The sequence below is a fragment of the Cucumis melo genome, chromosome 1, assembly GCF_025177605.1.
Source record: "Cucumis melo cultivar AY chromosome 1, USDA_Cmelo_AY_1.0, whole genome shotgun sequence".
NCBI lineage: Eukaryota > Viridiplantae > Streptophyta > Magnoliopsida > Cucurbitales > Cucurbitaceae > Cucumis > Cucumis melo.
Window position 1 is genome coordinate 22,782,702 of NC_066857.1, and position 19,502 is coordinate 22,802,203.

At 33.0% G+C, this 19,502-nt stretch overlaps 1 protein-coding gene across 2 annotated transcripts; it reads left to right on the forward strand.

Annotated features, from left to right (window-relative positions):
* Positions 1 to 2,435: 2,435 nt before the first annotated feature.
* LOC103489715 (AUGMIN subunit 3) lies at positions 2,436 to 18,500 on the forward strand. 2 transcript variants are annotated; one of them, XM_008448999.3, is made up of 18 exons: positions 2,436 to 2,812; positions 2,939 to 2,975; positions 3,059 to 3,162; positions 3,259 to 3,454; positions 4,984 to 5,050; positions 5,678 to 5,805; positions 6,765 to 6,849; positions 7,988 to 8,042; positions 8,676 to 8,807; positions 11,360 to 11,429; positions 12,209 to 12,266; positions 12,411 to 12,466; positions 13,533 to 13,685; positions 13,987 to 14,098; positions 14,883 to 15,024; positions 16,556 to 16,631; positions 16,953 to 17,048; positions 18,173 to 18,500. In XM_008448999.3, exons 1-18 carry the CDS (start codon positions 2,637 to 2,639, stop codon positions 18,302 to 18,304), a joined length of 1,875 nt encoding a protein of 624 aa, XP_008447221.1. In that variant the 5' UTR covers positions 2,436 to 2,636; the 3' UTR covers positions 18,305 to 18,500. The 2 variants fall into 2 exon arrangements, with proteins under 2 accessions (XP_008447221.1, XP_008447222.1); XM_008449000.3 differs by having other exon boundaries at positions 2,438 to 2,812; positions 5,702 to 5,805.
* The last annotated feature ends 1,002 nt before the right edge of the window (positions 18,501 to 19,502 follow it).

Here is a 19,502-nt window from a genome sequence, read left to right on the forward strand (position 1 = left end):
TACCAAATTTTGAGCAAAATCTAGACGTGTACCAAATTTTGAAAAAAAAATCATTTAGATTTGGGGTTTAAATCTAAACAATTGTGTAATCAAATTAAACTATCATGTAACAAAATAGCCAAATCTAAACGAACAAATCTAAACGATCGTATACCAAACAATAGCCAAATATAAACGATCGTATACCAAATATATTACGGGCGCGTTTTTTAGATCGATTAACCGAACATTTTTTTGTATTTTCCACGGTGGGCTTGTGGACTTTTTCCATTTTCGAAATTGTTCTAATATAAATATTTTACTGTTTTGTTATATTTTTTAAAAGACCTTATGTTTCATATGACATAGGTTAAATTACAAGCTCTTGTCTCAAATTTTCATATTTATGTCTATCTAGTCTCTTGACTTTTAATGGTACTAACTTATATTTAATAGGGCTTTTATGTATTCAATTCTTTTTTAAGTAATTGATAGGGGCTTTTTCAAGAATAATAAAAAAATACAAACTACGTACACTCTATGACAATTACGTCTAATGGAATACTAAAATTTCAATATTATGTTTAGTAGATACTTGAATAAAAAGAAAGAGGAAGATAGAATACATTAAAGACCTATAGAATACAAATTGAAAAAATTCGTACATTCATTGGATTCAAATAAGAGATCTATTTTACACAATATTGTAAGTTGAGAGATTTCAAATATTAAATATATAGAAATTTTAAAAGTTTAGGAACTAAATTTATATTTTGTTTTATAACTGAAGGACATAGTTTGATGGACAAAAATGTTATTTGACTTGATTGTACTAGAAACAATGGTGTATAACTCTATTCAAGCAGATTTTCTTTTTAGTATCTATCTTTTGCCGATCATTTTTCAACTTTTGTTCTATTTCTCTCACTAAAACTCCATTCCCCTTGTCCTCTTCCTCTACATATTTTCTTTGCATTCCATCCCGAGCAATGCATTATCTTTTATATTCCTTCCTAACAATAATGATGACAATTGAATGAGAAATTTTGGAATCAATCACGAATTGTCACGTCATTTACTAAAATAATTTCATTTGAGATTAACTAAAAATGTCAAAATGATGTCACATGTCTAATTAATTATTTTGATTCAATTAAATATTATTTACTTGAGCTAAAATTCAATTGAACTATAAAAAAATAAGCTTAATTAAATAGGATTAAAATTCATGTAAGCCAATGGGTCTGGTCCATGGACCAACTAGGCCCAAATCTATAAAAGCCAACCGGAATAGAGAATTCTTTCATTTGTGGGTTTCATTTGTGGGTTGAAAATTTTTTACTATAGAAGATTTAGAGAATTCTCCCAATAGCCAAAAAACTCCTAGCTCCCTGAAGTCGACCACCCTTGAAGATTGTCTTTAAAGATACAAGCTTTCTTTCAAGATTCCGTTTCAAAAACATCTGTTTCAAAAATATCATGTGTTCCGCTTCCTCAAATTAAGCTCTAGAGGTCGGACCACAACATTAACACAATTTCAATTCCACAAATCAAATTTCTCCAGAAATCTCGAGTGAACGATCAAATCGCATCAAATCAATACAAGTACAACATCAACACAAGTTCAACTCCACGAACCAAATTTCTCCGAAAATCTCGTGTGAACAATGACGATGAACAAAATTGATGGCAACATAAGAAAATTTTCTAGATCTTATACAAACCAAGTTCAAAGATAAATAAAGGGAGAGCGAGCACGAATGAGAATAGAGAAAAGAAAAGGTGAACTAGAAAGTTAGTAAGAACAATAAAAGTGAGAGAAAAAAATGGTTATACCTAACACAACCTTAGAAAATTTTGTTTTCAAAAGGTCGATAACCTATGAAGATTTTTTGAGCGAAAAAGTGAACAAGAAAGAGTATAAGACAAAAAAAGTGAACGATAATATGGGAGGAAAAAATAAACAAAAAGCAATTTAAAAAAAAAAAAAATTGGTGACACTAGCAAAATGTTAGAAAGTTTTGTTATCAAAACGTCAACTAAGTTTCATTCTTCCAAATTTCTTTAGTATAAAAATCCTAACTTAATACAAAGATTTATCGTGGGATTTTGAATCAAACATGGATAGTACCATGTGGTCAACAATCACATACCATATCATCATCACAAAGTTATAGTTAAGCTACAATAATGTCCTTTCTTTTTCGAATTTACGTTTTTGGTTTGCTCTAAATCGAAGAGAAAAAAAATAGATGTGAATAAGTTTAAAGTGATTTAGTGGTTAAAAAAGAAGAAATAGATAAGAAAAAGTGAAACATTTTAAATTGGAGCCGAACTGGTGAAAAAAAACATGTTTCTAAAAAAGAGTTTTAATTACATTCTATTTTTTTAAAAAAACTTTGTTAGTTCGGACCATTTTCCTTCTAACTTAGCAAAGAAAATAGATGGAAAAAGAAATTATGAAATCTTATGAAAGAAAATCCCCATACTGTTTGAAAAATGAGAGATAAATGGTAACGCTTTTTGAAAAATTGTCACATTTCACCGTTTCTTTGGTAGACATTCAAATCAGTGATCGGAAAAGGGCGGCACACTTCAAAATTTCACTCTAAAGATCGGTCGAGGAGAAGAAATTGTAGATACTCTCGGACCAACAGATGAGTGGCGCGAGGCTGTGCGGTTTGTTGGGCGAATTGGGGTATGAAGGCGCACAAGCATTGGACCCTGACAGCTTCGAATGGCCATTTCAATACGACGATGCTCGCTCCATTCTCGATTGGATCTGTTCTAGCCTGCGCCCCGCCAATGTCCTCTCCCATTCCGAGCTTTCCCAGTAACTTCCTCTTCTCCTTTTTCCTATTTTTCCTTTCTTTTTTTTTTCTTTGGTTAATTTGTGAATGCTTGTGATGGGTTTGAATTTTACTCATCGGCGAGTGTTACTTTGGCGTGTAATATCTAGGTACGGGCAATTCCTTGAAGAGGGAAAGCTTTTGGAGGTGAAATTTCTTTAGAATTTTTCAGTATGGTTTTATTTTGATAGAACAATTGTTGGGTTTTAATTCTTGGGTGTATCGAACAGGGGGAGGATTTGGATTCAGCTTATGATAGCATTTCGGCATTTTCGTCTAGAAGAGACAACCAAGACGCTCTTTTTGGAGGCGAAGAAGGGTTGAAGGAGATAAGGTGTTATATTGTGTACATTCTTTGACATTGGTTCTTGTGTTTCATTTGTATCGCTGCCGCTCATGTAATTTACAATCTTGTTTTCAACATTGGTAGAGAAGCAACTCTCGCGTATAAATCTGAAGCGTTACAGTTACAAAGACAACTTAGCCATCTTCAGTCACAATATGATATGCTTACAAGCCAAGCTTCCACTTTGACTCAAGGGAGACGGGCGCGAGTTGCTGCAACTTCTAGTGTAAATGGACAATTAACGAGTATAGATGATAGCATCTCTGCCAGGAATTTAGAGGTATATAAACAATGAGGTGAACAATTTATTGTTTCTGCTTTATTTCTCTGTTTAACGTGTGTTGTTTAATCTTCTGTATAGCCACTATTTAATGTTCTTATTTGTATTGTTGAATTTTTCTTTTTCTTGTATTTTTTACGAGAAAATTAGTCAATATAATCAAATAAAGAGGAAAGAACGACTAAAGGACCATAAGAATGATGGATCCATAAGCCTATCTATATTGGTAAAGAAAAGTTGAATTACAAAAAGAATTGTGTAGGGCACTCTGAGTAGAGGACGTAAACTGTATATTTTCAAGAAAAGTTTCAGAAGTTGTAAACTCATATGAGAAAGTTCTATAGTTTTTTTCCTTCCAAAGAAGCCAAGAGGTGGTTTATTTCGCTCATCTTTCCAACCATCTAAACACTATTATTTTGCTCACCTCAAAGATCCCCAATGCCATCAGGTTATCAAAAAAGGTTTCCAATTGTAAAAAGATTTGTGTCTTGTCATAATTATAAAAAGCTTTAGAAGTAGAAGATCAAGAAGATGTGAAGATTCTAACTAGGTTTCAAAGAGCGCCCCTACTCACGTCTTCTTGAAATATTCATTTGTTTCTTTCAAACTACAATCTCCACAAAAGGGCTATCAACCAAGACCAAAGAGCTCTAGCCTGTCCTCTTATGCACGAATTCGGAGTCAGCCATGTTGGACATAGTTGTTCAAGTGATGATCGAGGAGCTCCTCCTCAATCAGCCTTTTAAAGAGAAAGGGTGTTTTTTGGGTCTTGTTGGGGTGTGCTGTTGTTTGAGATGTTCGGGGAGAGAGGAACAATCGGGTGTTTCACAGTAGGGTAAGGGGTCTTTTTGAGGTTTGGTATTTTGGTTAGATTTCACGCATCCTTATGGGCTTCGATTTCGTAGACCTTTTGTAATTATTCCGTCGGTAACATTTTAATTAGTTGGACCCCCTTCTTGTAGTTGGGGTGTTTAGGTAGACTTGGTATGCTCTTATATTCTTTCATCATTTCCTCAATGAAAGTTGTCTCTATCCAAAGGAAAAAAAAAGAAAAGAAAAAAAAGAAAAAAAAGAAAAGAGAGATCTAGCCTGTCCTTGGGAAGGTGTCCTGCTCAGTAGCTGAAATAAAGCTCTTGAGGCCCTGTTGGGGAAACACCAATTAATTTTGAAATTTCTTAACAAGTCCTTTGAGCAAGCAGCAGCAAAAGGGCAATTAATGGGTCTTGTTAGAATTAGTGGGCTTGGACCTATTAAGGATTTAACCTAATTTCCTTTCCTTTTTTATCATAAGCATGTTGTCTATTTATTTCTCCTTGTATCTTTTGTTAATATGAGAAATTAATAAGAAAGTCAGATCATGGTTTTTCTCCCGGTACTCGGGTTTCCGCGTAACTCAGTATCTATTTTCTTTACCGCTTTGAATAGGTCGTAACTGTAAACCTTCCCTCTTTGAAAGCACTTGGTGAATTATTTCATTTTAAGACATCTTAAAATGCCTCTTTTCTTTCTTTTTTGGTTTTGTAACTTAGATGAATGCAGTTCTTGGAAGGATTGCATCCACAGCCCAAGAGTTGGCTCATTATCATTCTGGCGATGGTATTATTTTAGTTATTCTAGTACCACTTTTTATTCTACTACTTTAAGGTTTAGTCAGTTATTTTAAATTAGTTTCATGTGAAGCTCATATTTTGATTCTTCTGATTTTTCTGTATTAAGTATGTCGTGTGTGTGTAAGGAGAAAGATACTATTAAATCTTGCAATTTCCCATCTTAAAGCCGCATTGTCTCTCAGGAAAATGTTATCACCAATCTTGTTGGCTATTTTTGAAATGGGAGGGGGAGGAGGAGAGAAGCAGGGAAAGAAAAATAAAAGAAAAATAAAAGTGTTGATGTGGGTGTTGTCTGTATTGATGTCTTCTAGAGGCTCCTCTTAGATTGCTTTATCTAATTGCTGTTATTATTCATCTTTTCTATTTAACCAGATATGGGTAGTATTGTTGCAGAAGAGGTACGTTCGATTGTGTTATTTCATCTGACTTGCAAGTGTATCCAATCCTTTTACGTGTTGTAACAAATGGTTCTAATCACTTTTTAGGTTGAGCATCATGCATGTCCATTTGCTTTGCAACATTGACAGTTCCAGTCTCTTAGTTAATAATCTAAGTTTTAATTCTTCTAACCAAATTCTTTTCGTTTCTTTCTTTGCTATGATTCCTTTTGAAGTTATGAATATGAATGATTGCGCAGAGGATGGTATCTATTTGGCTTATTCCGACTTTCATCCGTACTTGGTTGGGGATTCATCCTGCATAAAGGAGCTAAATCAGTGGTTTTCTAAACAACTAGACACGGTATGCAGATTTTATTTTTAGATATTTTGAATTCAAAATTGTATGATGGGAACTTTTGGCCATCAAGATTTCACTTATGACAAAATATGGTGATACCTTTTTGTTATAGGAAACATAGAACTTTCATTGAGCAAAAACGAGATACACATAAGGGAAGGGAGATTTTGGTTCTCTCAATCCCTAGCCAAGGAATGACACAAGGTTTCTAATTAATTTTGATGTGGAGTATTATTTACGAATGTTCAATAAGGTTTTTGAGGCTGATGCTTTGAGGCTTGAAGCAAGACTCAAATTTTTAGCCTTGAATGTTTTGCCTGATTGGAACACGAGGTTTATGCCTTCAAGAGCACACAGAAGCTTGAAGCCTTCACCTTCTGAAATAACTAGGACACTAATATCAAATTACTATCTGTTTGTCTATACTACTACTTTTATCTTGAAGGTTGGCGAAATTATTAAGGACGAAAGTTAAAGAATAAGTTGGATTCTTTTTGTGACAATATTATATATATTTTAAAATAGAAAACCAAGTTTCATTGTAAAAAGTGGAACACATAAGGGCATATAAAAACAACCAAATAACAGGAACCAAACAATTAACTATACAAAAAGGGCTCAAATTCAAGATGAACGGGGCTAGCCAAATCCTTGGACAAAGATGCCTAAATGGAAGCATTAAACCTAGCAAGAGACCAAACCGTTCTTCCCACAATCTCTTAAAATCTTTAAAAATGCTATTATTTTTTCTCAAGGTCCTACAGGACAAACACATCTTTTTTCTTTTTACTCTTCGTTTCCTTATTGTCTTTTAATGCTAGTCTTTTTTTCTTTTTCTTTTCTATTATCTTTTTATCCTTAAATATTTAATTTTGTTAATATTGATGAAATTTGATTTTTGCATAATCATATTTCTATCCTATAATTTACTTTCATTGTCTTTGTCATGCGATAATGGTTAGGGGCCTTATCGACTAGTTGCTGAGGAGGGCAAGTCAAAATGTTCATGGGTGAGTCTTGATGACATGTCAAATATCTTAGTAAGAGGTATATTTCTTGTGAGCTTTATTTTATCCTTTGCATTTTTTACTGTTTTTTCTTACCCAAAAAAGGGTTAAAAAGAATTGAAAGTATTAAATTTACCACTAACCCATTAGCTTAAACTTCTGAGTTCACAATAGTTTAGCATAGTATTTGAGGCCTTGTGTTGAAGCTTCAATGGTGTCATTGTATCTCTCTTAAATCACTAATAAGTGGGTAAATTTAATATAATATCTAACACTCCCCCTCACTTGTTGGCATGAAGAAACGCCCAACAAATGAAAATTAACATTAATCGAGGAGGAAACACAACGCAAGGGCTTGAACATAGGACCTCTTTGGACCACCTACTTTGATACCATCTTAAATCACCAATTCATCCAAAAGCTTAAGTTGATGGGTGGAGGCAAATTTAATGTAGTATCTAACAATCTCAATTAACATTCATTTCTACTTATTGGGCCTTCTACAAAATTTTGAGGCCATAACTGGGGCGTATCAAAATGCATTGAAATAATTGCCCATTGTTTAAGCTACTAGGTTTATTGGTGATTTAACCAACAAAGGAAAAAAAAAAGTGCATTGGAGGGCAAACGTCACTGTAATTTATATAAATTTGATCATCCCTTGCTCTCCCTTTCTCATTTTTATTGATATTTTCCTAGTACTTCAGGTTTCTGTAGCATATGATGTTTTATAAATTTAAACCAATTAATTAAAGGGTAATTATAATGGATAGCAATTTTTAGAATAATTATTAAGTATGTAGCAATATTTTAAAAAAATTGTAAATATAGCAAAGTCTATCGGTGATAGACTTCTATCGTTGATAGACTCCTATGGTTTATCAGTGATAGACAAACATTTGCTACATGGTCTATCAGTGATAGACTCCAATCATTGATAGATTTTGACAAATTTTGCTATATTTGCAATTTTTTTAAAATGTTACTATATACTTAATTATTTTGAATATAATTGCTACATTTGCAATTATCCCTTAATTAAAATTGTGGTTTTTCGATCATTTTGGCAAAAGGTTGTTTTTTAGATGGAGGGGAAGGTGAGTGATCTGAGTCTGAATTTCAATGCACTTGTGATTGATTTCATTGATTTCCAGATCGTTTGGTTTTTCTCCTTGCAGATTTGGAGACATCCCATCATCAACGCGTATCTGAATTGCAAAGGCTACGTTCGATGTATTTATTTCTTATCCTTATGGCCAAGTGCATTACTTGCTTGCTCTTAATGCTTTATTCCTAAGTGGTTATTTGGGGTCAAGAAGTTATTGGTTCATTAGCCTTGGGAATGTGGAAACTTTTTAAAGTATGATTCACAAGATTTACACATGGACTTCAAATCATGCATGTTTTTACATAATCTGGGGGCATCCTTTTCCTCAAAGGATAGTCTTACAGATTTATGAGATTTGCTAATTTTATTGTTAATACCTAACCTCATCCTCTTCTTCCTCTTTCCTCAGAACTCAGAAGTAACAAGACACTAATGCCCTAAGTATATTTATATACTGTTGGCACAGTTTCCACGTCCATCGTCTGGACCATGCTTTTACTGTTTCAGTATTTGTTATGATAAATGATTGTGCATTAGATTCTAAGAAATCCATCATGGTTGAGGGCTATTGGTTGTTTAGCTTTTGTGCTAATTTTTCTTTCATAGGGCCCTTTTATACTCATCAAGTTCTTACACTTTCTCTCTTTGCATGTGGTTTCTCTTTTGTTCTTTGGCTCTGAGTGCATCAATTGTTTTTCTTCTTTTGTTGATTTATTCTATTTTAATTTTGATTTGGGACATATGTCTCTGCATTTTAGTTTTGGGACAAGTGAAAGACAATGGGTGGAAGCTCAGGTTGAAAATGCAAAGCAGCAAGCTATTCTAATGGTTCTCAAGTCACAAGTTACGTCAGATGAAGCCCATATTCATCTTGATCTTCATTCTCTCAGGTACAGTTTCAAAGGGCATCTGATTGTGCTTTAAAATCTTTTAGGCTTGTGAACAAGGAGAACAAGAAAAAGAACGACTTGCACACTTTTCTGCTTTTAGGCTTGTTTCTAACTGTTTCATACGAAATTTTGATAAGGGCAAGGAAAACATAAAAGAAAAGCCAACATTTTTAAAGAACCATCAGTGCTCATAAAATAATTGCTTTGGCTCGGCGGTTTTCACTTCAGAAATTAAAGCTTTAGAGCTTGTGGTTGTATTTCTGATTGTTTATAAAGATTCTTATATTAATTTTTTTATAAAATTTCTTAAAAAATATTGTATATACTGTAAATATTTTTGTTAATTTCCAATTTGCTAGTTTTTGCTTGTGCGCACACGGTTTCATTAATTTATTTGTTTTCACTATATAAAATATATATTAGAAACCCACACTAAGTAGTCAAAACCCTTGGCCAAAACAAGAAGAAAAAAGAAAATAAACAATTTAATAAATACAGTAGTTTTTCCAACTCACGCAAAAAATGTTTTCTTAATTCATAGACAAAAGCAACAATTCAACTTTCACAGAAGTCTGAAACCGTTGATTTTCAAATTTCTTTACTCCATTTGCAATAAACTCTCCATACAAGAAGGATGATATTGTTCTAATTTAGTCATGTCTTCCCTTGACGTGGTGACATGGGGAGATGTTAAGTGTAAAAACATAATGAGTTGTGACTTTGAGGTTGTTGATGTAAGAAGACTAAGGGTTAATTGGGTAATTAGGTAATATTCTAGGTTAATTCCCTTTTTACCCCAATTGTAATAGAACTCTATAAATAAGGAGTCTTCTCCTCTTGTATGAAGCATATTATTCATTCTAATAAAAGATCCACAATCTTGGTTCTTGGAGGATTTCTCCTTGAGGTTACTTAGGCTACATCAGGTTGCATGTTGAAGCTATATGTCTATATTTAGTCATGTCTTCCCTTCACATTGTGACATTGGATGTAGTAAATTCATAAGAATAATATGAATTTACTAGTCGGATGTTAACCTAGTTGAGATGTCTGGGTGCGCCTCCTGAACCCTCTAGGACTCCATTGATTACAACTTCTTTGTTGCTCTCTTTGTACAACTCTCTTGTACTTTGAGATCTTATTAAGAAAGAAGTTGTCTCCGTTTCAAAAAAAAATCATAAGAAAAGGACAAATAGCCTTGAGATTCAGAACTTTTCGTACACATGCGACAACAACAAGGAAAAAGAGCTTGAAAGGGGAGCTTCTTCAGACTCATATGCTGTGCTTTGATGGAGTTATTGCTTAGTCCTCAGCAGATGTCTCCAAATTCTGTCATAAAGAGCAATGAAAATGTGTGCCATGTTTGTGGTTTAGGGTACTGAATATAGATTTTACTGAGAACTTATTATAGGTGCCCACGGACCATAACTATATGTTCTTTGTGGAGGCAAGGTTTATCAGAGAGAAGCTTGTGTGATAAGGCCATCCAGTTAGAAATTTCCGAGGCCTTGAGACTTCAGAGGTTTATGAACGTTGGAAGAGCACTACTTGCCTTATAGAAAACAAGAATGCTTGAGAGTAAATGAAATATTTATGAGTAACAAGGATGATAACTGTGCTATTTTTTTTAAAAAAAAAGGAATAAAAAGAAAGTAAAATTTACAAAATAGTATAAACCCATCTACTATTCATGGAAGACAAGGTAACCCCAGAATCCGAAAAACATATTGTTTACCTGGCAAAGTATGAAAAACAACCTAATTTGAAATAACTTGCTCGTCATCGTATTTGTTTTAAAAATGTGTTACATCCATCACATTTTTGTTGTGCCTTGCTGAAACCTCCAATCTGCCAGAAAGTTCTCTTGACAACCTTGGCTGGTAAAGCAACTATGAACCCTGGCATGCTTGCCTACCTGCTAGCATCGGTTGTTTAGCACAATCAACATGAATGTAACTCAGTGGTAATTAACATGTATTCCTTCCTTGAGGTTGGGGGTTCAAATCCCATACCCCCACATTTGTTGTGCTAAAAACAAAATATTGGCTGGACTACTGTTAAAACACCATCATCATTTTTAATTTTAATCTCTTTTGGTTTTGGTAAGATACCCTTGTAATGTTCTTTGACTGTAACAACTTCCACCAAATCCAGTTACCTTGAGCCTTTTATGCTACACCTTCCAATGATCCAATCCTTTAAACGGTTCTTCTAGTAAGCATCTTATTCCATAACATCACTAAGATTTATGGATTTCAATCCTCCATAGTTGGGAATGACTCTAATTTTGAATGAGGAACACTGAAATATTTTTCAAATTTAATGGGGTTTTGCTATGTAAACTTATTTTTTGAAGACTAATCAGAGAATTGGGAACATTTTGGATTGAATTCGTAGTTTTAGTCTTTTTGTGGTGAAGAAAGTGTATTACTTTGGCATCCTAAAATTCTGTTGTCAAACGTTTTATGTCTTGAACAGATGACAGATTTGAAATTTGAAGATTGAAGTTGGATAAATTTACTGGATTATCTAAACGATGCTTATTTTCACAGGAGAAAGCATTCTGAACTGGTAGGGGAGCTTTCAAATCTCTATGATAAAGAGGAGAAATTGTTATCTGAGGTTTGTCTTTGTACATGAATTGAGCCTCTAGTTTTTCTGCTGTTGCTGTCCTCTGACTTATTTTCGTGCTTATTCGTTGGATTGATCTCATGTCGTTTTTATTACAATTTGGATCATAGTCATTCTTTTTGTTGTATGTTAATCTATTTGTAGATGGTTGATCTTTTTGATTGGTGATTGTGTTTGGGTTTCTAGGGTCTACCTCACGAAGACCTTCAATCAGCTCAGTTTGGGATGGAATTTAAACTCATTCAATTTTAATTAATCTGAGACTATTTAAGTTAAACCATGACTTTTTTTTTTCATTACCAGAGCTAATCCTTATGTACCAATGCACTATCAGTATTTGGCAAATAATTTTCTTTATTTCTTCCTTGATGTATGAACTACAACCAACCTCCCAGAGTACATCTCGGAGAATCCTTTGTACTAATATTTATTAGGATTTGTGAGCAATTGAGATTTATTTACTCAATAGCTTCATGTCTCATATCTCGATTCTTAAGTTTGATCGGTGGACGTTTCTTTTCTTTCTGTAGTAACTGTTCTATCGAAAAAGGTTATGGTAGAACATATGATATAAATGTGTATCTAGGTGTGTTTTAAATAAAAAAATTACTATTACTATTATTATAAACAAGAAACATACTTTTTCTCAGTATAGTTGATGGCTTCTTCTTCCAATATTATATTATGGTGCTGAACGGTATATGTGATTGTTTAATTCTTATGATATATGTTGATCGTGTAATTCTTATCTAATTTCTTTTTTCCGTCAGACAATTCCTGATCTGTGTTGGGAATTGGCTCAATTGCAAGACACGTATATTTTACAAGGTACAAAACTACATTGGTTTTATTTTCAAAAGATGTTGGATTATTATTATTATTATTATTATTATTATGATGATGATGATGATGATGATGATCATCATCATCATGATCAATGATTCTGATGTAGCTTCACATTAATTCAATCAGGAGATTATGATTTGAAGGTCATGCGTCAGGAGTACTACATTGATAGACAGAAAGTGGTATGCTCAATATCTACAATTATGTATTGATGAAACTTGACCTTACAAGGTTTAGTTACCCATTTTTCTTCATGAACTTATGGTTGGCTTGAAACATTTTGAAGTATATGCTTAAGGATTATTAGCTATGTTTGAAATTTATGTTTTATTTGTTTGTATTTTTTGTTTCTATATTTGTGAGTGTTTGGGCTAGTGTCACTAGTTTGCATATGTGGGTGAGCACGCTGGGGGTGAGACTCATTTTCTTTAAGTTACTTTACACTCTTTTACTATCCTCAATGACTACTATGTCTACTATGATGGCCAGATTTATGTTAGTCGAATTTGCTGTCTGTTGATGAGTTAAATTTTGTTAGTAGGGTTGGGCCGGAGTTGTTATTTATTTATATATTTAAAAATATTAAGTATTTATTGTGTATGTGCTTGAATGTAATGAAATAGAGCAAAAGGTAGAAATACAATCCAGAGTCTGGGAGAGGAGGGATCCCTGGCTGAAGAATCTGCAGTGTCCGACAAGTGGTGGAGATTCCAACTTGAGGCTATAATTTGGAAAACTCAGATTTATATCTATTTGTTTCTATGTTTCGTTGCAAATTCTGATTTCTTTCTATCCACAAATCTATGGAAGAGTTCTAGCCACACGTTGACAAAGGGTGGACTAGAAAAGGAGCTAGGCTTATTTAAGATCTAAATAATCTGATTTTTGTACCTACCTATTCAATAGCATCAATCTAGACTTGAACTATCGATTTCTGAGTCAAAAATCATTCTTTTTTCAAAACAAGAGCTATATTTCAGATTGCCTTCTGAACGAGATGTCAAATTTTTGGGACATGTCTGTAGAGATTTTTGAAAGAAATTGATACCTGTAAGGATGGACGTCTGGAAAATTAATTCAATTATGCTTCTGTGGTTATAAAACTAATTATGAAACTTAATTATTCCTGAGAATTTGTTTGATCATGTGATTTCACATTGTACCTCCAATGGTTGTGTTTCTGTAGTTACAGTTGCACTTCTTTTCAACATGTGTTGCATTGGTGACAGTATTAATTTCTTTTTACAGTTCATCAGTCATCTGGTCAATCAGCTTTCTAGGCATCAATTCCTGAAAATAGCTTGTCAAGTGGAAAAGAAGAACATGCTTGGAGCATATTCATTGCTCAAAGTTATAGAGTCAGAACTTCAAGCATATTTGTCAGCCACCAAGGGACGAGTGGTATTGACCTCATCTTTTAATATTTGTTTAGCAATAATGACATAACCGTTTTCGCTTTAATTTTATCATGCATCTAAATTGTTCTGTTTACCTTTACATATTTCTTATTGCAAATAATATAATTTCGAAGAAATATGAAGTCTGAGTTAGTTAACAATTATTTTCCCTTGATGTTAGCTCTACTGCTAATTAATTAATTTGATAGACTGCTTTCTTTATGACTTAACCAAACTCTAGTCTGGAGCTGATGTTAGTATTTTACCGTTTGAGTGTTCCGTGATTATTGTTTATGCCACTTCAGGGTCGTTGCCGGGCACTGATTCAAGCTGCTTCAGATGTACAAGAACAAGGTGCAGTTGATGATCGCGATAGTTTTCTGCATGGTGTCAGAGACCTGTTAAGCATGCATTCAAGTAAGGATAATCCTCCATTTAAATATTCACAGTTTAAATTCAATACTGGTCTATTAGCATAAAATTTCGTATCTTATCTGAACTGGAAAACGTGGTTTCTAAAGGAAACTGGGTTACCAACTAAATAAATGCCTGCATGCTTTTTGGTTCTCTCTTTTTATGGAATTAAATTGAGACAATTGAATTATTTATTTATTTGTTCATTATTATTATTTTTATTAGAAACCAAACCTTCATTAAGAAAGATGAAAGGACGTACAACGGTAGTACAAAAATAAGCCCAAAAAATACAAATCACACACCGAATTACAGAATGGGACTATAAGCTGCACAACTACGATTACAGACAATTATTCGTAATAATACATATATGTATTGTAGCATTAATATTGCATTTAATGTCATTTACAATTACAGAAGATTGTGATTACCCTTTGACCTCGATTATGTACAGCTGGAGTCCCTTCTTGTAGGGGATTCCCTTTCTTTTGTGAGCTTGGTTTTTTATATGTCAATGTATTCTTTCATTTGTTCTCAATGAAAGGTGTTCTTAAAGAAAAGAAATTACAGAAGATTTGACCATCTGATTCAAAGTATTCTATGATTGGAACTGGAATGTTTATGCTACATTGTTTATCTCTAGGCTTATTGTCAGGACTAGGACAGATTTACTTGGACATCGTAACCGATAACTTGCCTTTTTGGTGCCTTTTAAAATATTTTTCTTCTAGTAGGTCAATCATTGAAGAGGACTTTGCACTAACAATTTAATTGACTTGTACAGATATCCAGGCTGGAGTATCAACATATGTGTCTGCTCCCGGCATTATTCAACAGATATCTCATCTTCATTCAGATTTGAGAACCCTTCAATCTGATCTTGAAAACTCCCTCCCAGGCGACAGAAACAGATGCATCAATGATCTGTCAGTATCTTATTGCTTTATGTACAAGACTGTCAAATCCATATATCTGTCATGCCTTAAGTTTTTCTGTGCACGTAAATAATATTCAAAAGAAGCAATGGAAGTCTGATGGACCGAATAAATGACGCGTGGCCAAACATACTTTTCTTTATATTAAAAATAAAGAACCCCAAAAAGGGAGGGCCCTAAGGGAAGGGTCTCCTATCAAGCCAAATAAGATCTAGTGAACAATTACAAAATTAATTTGTCATTGATGCCTAGAGAATAGAGAGAAACAATAATGTGGTATTTGACCCCCAACTTCGAGTTGGTGGAGTGGGCTATGATAGCCTACTCCATATTTGGGGCTCCTAGTATAATAATGTTGTTTACAACTATTTATAATTTGCATATATCTTCAACAATACTATTTGAAATTTCCTTTTGAGTATTTGTTATTTCCTATCTATCCTCTCTCCCTCTTTATTATAGTGTTTTGCTATTTCCTACCCATACTGAAATAAACTGCGTACCAAATGTAGACTATTATAACTATAAGTTAAAACAATATGAACCCTAAGCACAAACTTCAATGACCAACTTAGCTCTCCACTAAACACGAACTATAATAACCAACTTAGCTTTCCAAACGCTTCTTAACATTCACAAGGGACCACACACCTCAAGAGGGTCCCTCCCAATCCATCTAAAAATTCTATTGTTTCTCTCTCCGAATACACCATAAAATTGCACACACTGCCATCCATAAAAATTTCCCTTCCCCTTAGAAGGCAGATGGAGGAGGACCTTCTTGATCATATCACTAACAACCACATGGGGATAACTTAAAGCCAAACATCTTCAAGAAAAACTTTCAAATAGTATGTGCATAATCGCAACTCCAAAGTGAATTATCCAGTTGTTCCTTCGTCCTTTCGACAAGGAATACAACAAGAAGGCTCAACGAATGACGGTCACTGGTTGAAGACTGTTGGTGACCATCTATATAGTCTTGAAATCTAGCAATGGTGTTTGAAGATTGTTTTCCAATATAATTCATGCTCTGATGGCTTTGACAATTGGAGAAGCTGTTGAAATGAAGGTCAAGATATGGTGTGGAGTTGTCTGAATTTTCAAGTAAGCAACAATTTTTAGGACGCAGAGCTAGTTGAGGTAAAAAAGGATTTTCATTGAGCAACTGTAGTAGATCATGAGTACAAGAGAATATGGACTTGACACATAAAAAAATCTGGTCTATTCTTCGGACTTCCACCTTTAAAAATTTTGTAAACTTCTAAAATTTCTTATGACCTACCAGTCTGGATTGTGTGTTGTATATTGGCGATGGCCACATGCTGAGTTACTATGTGTTCTTCTCCAGTTTTAAAAGATCTTCAGTTTTGGAAGATCGTATAACCAACCAGTCTGCTTCAGATTTTGGTTAATGTGTTTCATTCATTCCATATTCCTGTCCATTTCATGTTCTTTGATAGATATATATGAATACTACTTTTATTTAACAATGAATGGCTCTTTCTATTATTAATTGTAGGTGCTCTCTTATTCAAAGTTTGCAGCAATTACTCTTTGCCTCTTCTACAACTGCACAACCAATACTGACACCAAGGGTATTAGTCTTCATCATTATAGTTTCTTGCAAGGATTGCTCTTACCAAATGCATAGTTTAGTTGTTCTTGTATGAAACTGGTTGGAATCATTGGATACACAAATAAGATAACACATTTTTCTCTTTTTCAAAACACTAAAATGTAATGCTCAATTTTTTAATTGTCTTTGCAGTCGTCCAAATCAACTTGATCTATCATATTATTGTTAATTATGCCTTCCTTAATTAGTTTGTTACCTTTTGTGTTTAGATTGTCTTTCTTTCTGTGATGTATTTTTATTTTTGCACAATTGTGCTTCATAGATATTTTATTTTTTCTAGGTCTTAATGAAAGAGCTGGATGAGATGGAAAAGATAAATGCGAAACTATCTTCTGCAGTTGAAGAAGTGACCTTGGAACACTGTAAAAAGAATGAGGTAATCTTTGAAATAATAATTTTCTTCCCTCTTTCATGATTTTTCACTTTGATTTACCAAAAAAATTATCCATGCTGTTTGTTCCAAGCCTACAAACTTTTATTTATGTCAATCAAATGTGTTAGCTATGTGAATTGCATAATAATGATATCTACTTGTCATTAGAAATGGAATATTTTACGCTTTACAGACAGTTTTGATAACTAATAACTGATATTCCTTCCCTCTTTGGTCATTTTAAAGGATTCTGTTTATTTATTCTGTTTTATTTTGATTTGTGAATTCGGTGATTTGTAAAAGTTAGATCCATTTGGTTTTTGAAAATCAAGTTTATTTTCTCTCAATTTTTTACAACAATCTGCATCTTTCTTAAGTAAAAGAGTTTAACTATTAGCCAAATTCCAAAGAAAAACAAGTTTTTTAAAAGGGCTATTTTCAAATATAGCAAAATGAACAAAAGTATAACAAAATATTACAATCTATCTATAATAGTTTATCTCGGTCTACCGTGGTTCATCATAGATAAATTATGATATTTTGCTATATTTGTAAATATTTTTAAAAGTTTTATGTCATTTAAAATAATTTCTTTTTTAAAAAGTTACTTTTCTTTTTTAGTTTTTAAAATTTGACTTGCCTTTTAAAGGTGAAAGAAGTGTTTATAGACTTAATTTTCAAATAACTAAACCAAAATTCAAATAACTGCCAAACGGGATTTTAGTGTCTGTGACTTTTGGAAGTTCGAGAAAATGTATCTTAGTCTAGGTGGTCCTAGGATTAAGAAACATATGATGTGGGAGAAACAGATCTTACCAAATTTATGATAAGCTTTTGCCGATATGAAAATAGTTCATCTAGTTAAGGTCTACCTCACCTTCAGTCAAGAGATTAGAGGTTGGAATCTCTCCGCTTGCCCCACTTCTATTGAACTCAAAATACATAATCAGCTTTCAAACTCGAAATTGTCCTAGTCAACTTCTAGCCAAACATATCAGCAATGATTTCTATTCCTACTTTTATGAAAAATGTGAAAACAATGTTCAATTGAACATTCCAATCCTTGCACTGCCACACACATTACAGTCTCAACAGGTCTGACTTCGGTTCTACTTTTTGCTCTGCAGATTGTCAAACATCATTCTCAGGAAGTAGGGCTACAACGTAGAGTTTTCGTTGACTTCTTTTGCAATCCCGAACGTCTCAGGAGTCAAGTTCGGGAACTGACTGCTCGAGTTAGAGCCATGCAAGCCTCGTAGTCAAACATCGTTCGTGTATATAGAATTCCTTTCCCATTGCTTTATTTGTATGTAAACTGTTTACAATACATTACCTCGGGGGATGCTTAATTGGAAAAGGAAGGTTATAGGTTTTTTTGTGACACAAATGATCTGTTTTTGCAGTGTTAAAATCACAGTATTCAATTATATAATAGTTCCACTTGAGAGTTGTTAATGAGTGCTTGAGATTTACCAAATTTGGCTCTTCACTCAATGCCACTCCAAACTAAGCTCTTCAAACAATACTCATTTTGGTTAACTGACTACATACTTCAATATAAAAATGATAGACTATCTTTCAACACTGATTTAAATCTATCATTTGACACTGATATTATAAAATATAGCAAAAATTTAGAATCTATCTTTGATAATCTATTTGTATCTATCATTTTCTATTATTAATAGATATTTTGTGAATATTTTCTGAAGTTTTGATATTTATAATAACTTTATAAAAATTTGTTTGCAAAGAATATATTATATTTTTTTTCATATTTCCAAAAAGAATAAAAAGGACAAGTAAAATTGTGAGTAATAAAAGAGAAACGAAAAAGAATTACATATGAGTAGCTTTCTTCCATTACAACTTCAAAGTGTATCCATTCAAATTCAAAGTGATTGAATAAATAGGATATGACCTATGATAGTTAGAGATAAATCTGAAGATTTAAAATTACATGAAAGATAACTAAGTAAAAAGAAAATTTTAAACTCTCTCACATTTTAATGTAAAGGTATGTTGAAATTATTGGAAATTCTTTCTTATAAAATGGGTGAAAATTGCAAATTTAGTTATTACAATACAATGGGTAGATTTAATCTCTAAACTTCAAACAATTCCAATCAATGTCTTTGAATATTCAATATATTAATGTAACACATCAATAACGTTAACAAATAAGAAGCATACATTACGATTTAGCTTTAGATAATAAGTTAAATAGATAAAATAAGAATAAAGCGAACCAAAAGATGGCGAGATGATAGAATTAATCTTTTTGTGTATATGGTAATTTTATTTTATATGGTTAACTTACTTTTTTACGTCATATTGTGTCAAATCCATTGTTTATAATTGAATCAATATTGCATCTATTTTTAGAGTAAGGGTACGTAGTAGCACCACCAAATAACATACGACCAAAATTAAAAGATTAAATATGCAATTTTGTAT